Source organism: Biomphalaria glabrata, chromosome 4, assembly GCF_947242115.1.
Source record: "Biomphalaria glabrata chromosome 4, xgBioGlab47.1, whole genome shotgun sequence".
Taxonomy (NCBI): domain Eukaryota; kingdom Metazoa; phylum Mollusca; class Gastropoda; family Planorbidae; genus Biomphalaria; species Biomphalaria glabrata.
In genome coordinates this window covers 39398143-39406572 of record NC_074714.1, presented here as the reverse complement: position 1 = coordinate 39406572, position 8430 = coordinate 39398143, and the positions used below count along the sequence as shown (strand labels likewise).

The 8430-nt window shown below is 33.5% G+C and overlaps 1 protein-coding gene across 12 annotated transcripts in view; it reads right to left on the bottom strand.

Annotated features, from left to right (window-relative positions):
- Positions 1-205: 205 nt before the first annotated feature.
- LOC106056031 (inositol 1,4,5-trisphosphate receptor type 1-like) overlaps positions 206-8430 on the bottom strand; it is a 62806-nt gene continuing 54581 nt past the window's right edge. For all 12 annotated transcript variants that reach the window (XM_056025618.1, XM_056025622.1, XM_056025613.1 and 9 more), the window contains 6 exons: positions 7861-7944; positions 7600-7745; positions 5513-5678; positions 4120-4280; positions 3596-3757; positions 206-3062 (listed from right to left, as the gene is read on the bottom strand). In XM_056025618.1, the coding sequence (XP_055881593.1) occupies positions 2985-3062; positions 3596-3757; positions 4120-4280; positions 5513-5678; positions 7600-7745; positions 7861-7944 (797 nt within the window). In that variant the 3' untranslated portion in view covers positions 206-2984. The remainder of the gene's footprint in view (positions 3063-3595; positions 3758-4119; positions 4281-5512; positions 5679-7599; positions 7746-7860; positions 7945-8430) is intronic.

The window sequence follows — 8430 nt, the reverse complement described above, 5'->3', positions numbered from 1 at the left end:
TCATATCATTAAACAATTACATTGTCAACAGTGAATCATTTATTTGTAAGCACGAAGGTGCCTGTTGAATGTCAGGGGCCCGGGTAAACGAGCTAAGTCCTTAACACAACCCTGACAATTAGGTGAAGAAATAATGTGCACAAACTTTTTACCAGAAAGACAAAGCGAGTTGATAGAAGTTTTGTTAAAAAAAAAAAAAGGTTACTAGCATTTCACAATATGTTTATTGCATTACTACATCAATGGCAGTTTAGAGAATTGTACAAATCCAGATATTTTGATTATGCCAGGTAGGTGCAAACATGGTAACAAGGGCACATTAACAAAAAAGCAGATATATCTTTGGCTCACCATGCTGCTGAACTCACTAGCAAAAGACAATAAAGAAATATTCATAGCAAAATATATTAGGACAACAAATTTCAATGTTACTTCTGTTTTTCTTTCCTAATATACGAAAGAAAAAAACAAAAACAACAGAAAACAAATTATTAATAAATAGTTATAATGCCAGTCTTGTCTTGGTTGAAAAGCACAACTGAAACACTGAAAAGTTGAACAAGTTAGGCGCCATTAGTTCATTGAGCAACCAGCTCAAATTGAAGATTCAACACCTACTGCCAGCAAGTCTTGCTAGCACTTTGCCATCTAAGTGATCATGGGTAATCCAACTCTTCAGCTAGTTTAAGAATTTTCCAATTGGGATAGTTGTACTAAAGTAATGGGAAGTCCATCTAAGCAATTTGTGTTGGACAATGTCATTCATCAGCGATAGGTTGCTTCTTTGAATCACAATCTTGGACACCTAATAGTTTTTCTGGCACTTTTGTTGAAACAATATGAATCAGTGATCTATCATATTCATAAATGAAAGTTTAAAAAAAAGTAAATGATAAAAAAAAAAAGTTAAACATTATTCTTTAGAGAACAAACTTTTAAAAGAATATTTTTATAATACAACTTTAAATGAAGTAAAATATACAAATCTTTGACATTTATCTATGACAAGTGGACATGTGTATTGATTAGGTAAAGAAAAAAACAACAACTAATGCTGTGTAATTAGGTTCATTAAAAATAAAGTTATCTCCTTGATATAGTGAATAAATTAATTTCAAAAAATTCTGCCATGTTAGTATGAAATAAATCATTACAGCTTAAAACTGAGAAGGAATCTTCATTACAGTGACACCTTTAAATGTTATATATTCCCTTTCACTCCACTTCCAATAATTACAATCACTTTCAGTTGAGTTTCTGAAAACAACTTGGCCATTCAAGGCTGTAATATACTTTCAGTTATGCATGTTGAGTAAATCTTGCATAGGGAACAAGTGGAATGTTAGTTCTGGCTGATTGAACATTTATTTGATTACAAAAATGTCTCAGGTCAAGAAGTTTGCCAACATCATAATTAAAACAATATTGTTCAATGAAACATATGTTTTAAACAGGAGCATAGCTATTCTGTAAAGAAAACCTGAACTAAATATATTAAAGGTTCTGAAATAAAAGATTTTCAATTATTTCACTGTAAGGAGAAAAAAGAACATTAAAACATGTTGTCTCATGCAGTATGTATATGTATAGTCACATATATTTTGTGCAAATAAAAATGTTTTCAAATTTATAATTGGTGCTTTTTAGTCACTTGTTCAATCCTATGGTAGAATGTCTTGTCAACTTGAAAGTCAGCTGGGGTGACATTGACCCAGGGGCTGTCTAAAATAAATATTTTTAAGCTCTCTTTGAGTTGTACCGTTTAGTTGCTCTTTTCTTTTTAAAGAATGTCCAGTTTATACAATATTCTATTGTATATTACTGAGTATATATGATTCAAAACTGAATGCCAATGTACTATCCATAGAATAGCCAAAATTAGCCAGATGTAGCAGTATGTTGATAAGTGACTATATGTTCACTTCAACTTCAATACAAACTAAAATTGGTTATACCAGTATCTAAACTTTCATAAACTGTTTAAAGCTGTACTGTTTTACACTTAAGAATAAATTATTCTGGCTTTTAAAAAATTTCATATGTGAAAAAAATATTTTTTTTAAACTAATGATAGATTACTTTTATCTTTTCACTACGTTTGTCACTTGTAAAAAAAAATTATTTTTTTTCATTTTTACTTCATTTTATACTCTTTTAAAAAAGGAGGGTGATGTCACCTACTTTGTAACCTTTGTCAAATTATAAACATTTAACATTTTGTCTTTTAGTAAATAATTTTAAATAAAAAATTAGGATAAGTCATCTCAGATGGCTGAACAGATAAACAATAAAAGTATCATTATATTTATTCTACAATGAAGATAAATATATATTTTTATTACCTATTCACATTTAAAAAAAAAAATTAATTCAAAATAAAATGTTACATAATTTCAAAGTTTGAATTTTAAATGCTTAAGTATAAATTACATACCAGTAGATATGTACCAGTAGATTACATAAATTGTGTCTGTCTCAAGACAAAAAGAAATGGAAAAGGATATATACACACAAACCAAAGTTGTCATGACATAAAATGTATCACTACTTTTCACCCAACAATAGAAAGTACAAACAAAAGCAATGCTACTGCATGCTAATATATATATATAAATATAAATTGAGAGTAAGGCATATTGAAACTTATAATAAAATAAAATGTGTATAATCTGAATTGAAAAAGTCTGTTCAATAAAACAAAATCATTATGCATTTAATATAAAAATGGCTGCTAAAATCACAATATACAATAATACACACACACAAAAATAGCAATCTATTAATGACTAATAAGAATAAATATTTATCTATGAACGGTGTAAAAAAGAAAAAAAGACTACAACCGATTTGTTCTCACAATACAAGATCTATAGTTAAAGTAAAAAAAAATGAATTCGCAGAAACAAACGCTAATATGACATGACTTTAAAAGCAATAAACATAAAAAAAAAACAAAAGCATTTGTTTGTTCTCATTTGGTAGATCTAGAATTGGGCAGGAATTGGCATTGGACTGTTCTGCAGGAGACCATAACGTTGCTTTTGTTTTCTCTGTTCAGTCATCTAAAGTAGAAAAGGAACAAACAAAATTTAGGTTACTTTGGAATACAATTTTAAGAATCTTGTAATGGTGAGGGCAAATACATTAAAAAAAATGTTTCACTAAATCATCAGAAAATTATAATAAGCACTTCTTTATATTTAATAAGAAATAAATACTAAAACTAAACACTTAACTTCTCAGATTTATAAATTCTAAGCCAACTATAATTCTAAAATAAAAAATCAACTCCTGATTTCATTTCAGGACACTTGTTCATATAATTATCAATACAACAAAAATGATCAATTACACCATAATTGGTCAGCATAATAAACAAAGAATGAAAATTTAACAAATAGCTTATCATTCATCAATTTACAAATAAAACACCCAAGTTTTATAAGCTAATGTTAAATCACAATGACCTCTGGCCCAAAAATACAACTTTATTACAACAGCTTGTAAAAATTGTGATACCCAATCAATATATGCACATACACCTCAACATGCAAATGACCTAAATATATATGATTTTTTTAAAACTAAAACCCACCTGTTCTTTCAATTCTGTTAGCTGTCCCGAAAGTTTCTGAACCAGCCTAGTGGTCAGGTCAAGCTGGGCCTGAAGGCTTCGGATTTCATTCTGCTCTCCTTCACTGTCCTCTGCAGCCAGGGACATAGCACGCATACGAGGAAACCATTCAAGGTTACGTTCCTGATGGGAAAGGAAAACAATATGAAAACAATGACATGGGGTGGAGTTATATACAAGTAAAAAAAAAAACAACAATAAAAAAAAAAGTCTGTATCACATTGAAGTGGAACCCACAAGAGAAAGAAAATAAAGAGATTATCCAAGGAACAACAGGAGATATTAAAATGTTGCTTTACAACTGCAGCTGGTAGGAAACGTCACTGGTTAATAGATTTGGGGCAATAGCTTTAGGGTGAACCTTTGTATTTAAAGTTTCACAATATATTTAATTAAAGTTCCAGAAACCTTTTTTGTGCCAGACTTTTAGACAGAAGTATGGAGATGTTGTTAAGCAAGGTCTCTTTAGCTTTGCTTGATCTTACCTTAATCATGGCATCAACATAACTCTCTGGTCCTGTAAATTCTGTTGGATCCTTTACTTTGACGAGGACAATAAAGTAAAGGTAATGCCACATGTTATGTTCATGTTTTACGTGGTCCTCAAATGTCACAGAGCGGTTGTCAAAAGATGCTCTCTCCAAACCTGTAAACAGAACATAAAAAAAAACTTAATTCTTTCCCAACTATAGTGTCCTGGCATTATTATATGAAAGGATACCATTACCATCAGATATTGTTGTCTTTACAGACTCCCAATCCACTCTTCAAGCACAGCAGCACCACAAAAAGCCCAAGAGAGTTAACAACACTAATAGTGATAATACACCAGATGATGACAAAATTAAACATCAACATCACATTGGATCCCTGGACACATTGGCGTCATGGGAAATGAAAGGGCAGGTAAGCTTTCAAAGGCAGGATCATCTATGGAACAACCAGATAGACCTGTTAACTACCTCACCCTAAGGTCAATGTTAATCATCAACCACAAATAGGAATGGCTCAACCAATGGGCAACAGGAAACACACAGGCAGAGCCATGTACAAAGAAATGAACATGCCTAACAAACTGTACAGTAATAACTTCCTCCCCCGCAAAGAGAAATCTACAATCTTCCAACTAAGGACAGGACACACACCTTTGTTAAATTACCATCTCGATAAAATAAATTCCACACAATTCCCCCTTTGTAGACCCTTATGAAACCGTAAACCATATCCTTTTTGAATACCCCTTCCTAATCCACCTTAGGCAGACCCAACTACCACTACAGCCCAACATAACCAACACCCTGTAGAGCAGTGCTGAACAACTGAAGAAAACAGCACACTATTTTCCTTGGCACAGTCTGCAAAAGAGCTGACAGCTCAGCAGCAAAAAACTGGCTAGAAGAAGAAGTGTCCTGGCATCATTGATTATGTGTTGTTTTATTGTCAGTAAATCTTGCTTAATTTACACACATTTTAGCTCTCTTGCTTATGTAATGTTATTATAACGCCTTGAGCCTACATTTTGTTTGTTAACAGTGCTCTATAAATTAAATTATTATAATCACTTGGTTTCCATGCAGATTGTCTTGACCAACTTAGGTTGATTTAACTGGAAAGCTTTAGATGTTCCTTTGCAAATTTTTTTTACTTTATTGTGAGGTATTTTCACATTCTTCTGACTCAAATCATTAGTCTTTAATGACATCTGTTGTGGGTATTGTAGGTAAAGGGTTAATAATCTGGCCTCTAGACAATTTCACAAATTTGGCCACAACAAATCAATTTCTTCACCTGCTCCGTAGATCATAATGTAGGCAACAACAAATGATGGCAAATTATAAATGATGGCAAGAAATAAAAATATATAGAGAAAAAAGTTACCACAAATAAAACAAGTGTTCCGCAGTATCTCATCCTTGGTCTGTTTCTCACTCCTCAGGTCAGCAAAAGTGTCAATGATGACACCAAAGATGAGGTTGAGAACAATAATGATCACAATGAAGAAGAAGAGAAGGTCATAGACAACTCTGGCCAGAAACAAAGGCTCCTGTTTCACAAAAATATAACAAATAACTCTTACAGTGCTTGCTAAATGGTATAAAGTCCCTAATAATTCAGATTTGTTGATAGGGCCATAATTTTGTTCAAAAATATTCACGAGGTAAATGACAAAATTTTATTATTTGAGCTTTCATTTATATTTTTTTTAAAGAAGTGAAATGTTTGTTTTGATATAGTTTAATTAAAGATACATATATATAAAGGTCATAGCTTCATAGCTTTTATTGATTTGACCAAGGCCTTTGACCTTGTTAGCAGAAGCGGTCTGTTTGCTGTACTAGAGAGAATCGGCTGCCCAAATAAGTTAAGAAAACTAGTGTCAGCTTTTCACGAAAATATGCAGGGCACCGTTCAGTTTGAAAGTTCTTCCTCCAGGCCATTCTCCATTAAGAGCGGTGTAAAACAAGGATGTGTACTGGCCCCTACACTATTTGGCATCTTCTTCTCAGTCGTACTATCCAGTGCTTTTAAATCCCTGGAAGACGGAATATACATCCATAGCAGATCCGATGGAAGGCTCTTTAACCTGGCACGTCTTAAAGCCAAAACGAAAAGGCGTCGTATCTTGATAAGGGAGCTGCTGTTTGCCGATGACGCGGCACTCGTATCTCACTCACAAGGAGGTCTACAGAAGCTAGTGAACGCCTTAGCAGCTGTTTGTCAAGAGTTTAGCCTTACTATAAATCTCTCCAAGACCGAAATCCTGGCACAAGACGTCGCAGAAATACCTATAATACAAATTGGGAACCACACCCTTTCAGTGGTGCAGGAATTTACCTACTTGGTTCAACAATTGTCAGTAACCTAGACTTAGACATCGAGCTGACTAAAAGGATAGGAAAAGCTACCACAGCATTGGCAAAACTCTCCAACCGCGTCTGGGAAAATGGTAAATTGACCACAGCGACCAAAATCCTAGTCTACAACGCCTGTGTTGTGAGCACTCTCCTTTATGGCAGTGAAAGCTGGTCAACATACATGTACCAAGAGCACAGATTGAATAGTTTCCACTTGCGCTGCCTGAGACGCATAATGGGCATCTCTTGGAGGGACCATGTCTCCAATCAGGAAGTTTTGAGATTGGCCAATATGAACAGCATGTATGCTCTCCTGACACAAAGAAGATTACGCTGGCTCGGACATGTCACCCGCATGCCAGATGGTAGAATCCCGAAAGATATCTTATATGCTGAGCTTGTGGAAGGAGTCAGACCCAAGGGCCGCCCAAGACTAACATATAGAGACGTCTGCAAGCGAGACATGAGAGCCTCAGGCATCAGTGAAAGTATGTGGGAAAACATAGCCAAAGACCGGAGTGCATGGAGACAGACTGTGCGTGCTGGGACAACCCTTGCTGAGAACAAAAGAATTGAAGCGGCTTTAATCAAGAGGGAAAAAAAGAAAGCTGCCCTGTCTGCTAGCCCTAAATCAGAGGCATACACATGTACCAATTGTGGCAAAGTCTGCCGTTCTAGAATTGGCTTGATTAGCCACACCAGATTCTGCCCCGTCTCAAGATTAAGCCAAAACCAGTGACTCACTTGGGCGCATCCATTGCCTTTCGAGACAAAAGGAGCCATATATATATAAAGGTCACAGCTGGGGCTTCGGACTCAAAGACAAGCCTAAATATTTATATATGTATATATATATATATAATATATATATACAAAATTTTGAAAATATGTTGGTAAAAGTATAACAACCAGAACATAAAGTCAAAATACTTAAGACCATGAGATGGTTAAACAATTTTTTTTTAACCCTCTATCAGTATTTCAATTCGGATAGTTCCATACAATAGACTAAATATCAACAACTTTAAAAGCGGATGTGATTTCTATATAATAAATACTTTTTTTCTATGTTGGCTAAATAACTATAAAATAAATAGAAAATGTACATACATTTTTACTTGGCTTACGTAAAACATCGCCAATGCCTCCACCGTTACGGAGTCCTTGGTTTATGCTGGTAATAATGCACATAATGAGGGAGTCACATGCTCTCATTTTGTCGCCTGAGTCCTCGTCATCGGCTTCAGTAATGGTCCCTTTTGATCAAAATGGTAGCATATCAGAAACTATTCATTATTCCAAAGTTTTTTCTTGTTCCTTAAATACAGATATTTAATAATAAACTTTTGAACTTAACATCAGTCAACTTACATTCAGGAAGTATCTGTGAAATGTATGACCCCTCAGGACTGGAACAATTGACATTATCTGCTGAACAGGTTGAAACATTTGGAGCTAGAATAAAGAAGATAAACAGTTAACATTATTGAACATGTTAATGACAAAGATTATCTGACAAATGAATGTTTAAATCTAACCAATTACATTAAAATTTGTAATTAAGGTGGATCTAAGGTCAGAGAATGGTCAAAAATTACAAAAATGTCACTTTTTTCATTTTTTAATATTACTCAAATGCAACCATTTCTCTCTCTATATATATATATAAAAAAAACAGTTTATTTGATGAAAATATTCCAACTAGAAATATTTTTAAAAAATTTTTTTAGAGGGTGGGGGTATTGTTTTTTACCTTAGCAATGGGCATTTACATTGTAGATTTTTTGTGGTAAACGACATTTAAAAAAAAATTATTAAGTTTTAAGTTAAAATGCAATTTGTTTATAGAAATACATATATTAAAAGGTGTAACCTACTTCCTAAACAAAGTTGGTACATAATAGGCTCATGGTGCATAAGTAATGGAGCAAGAGCTCTTAA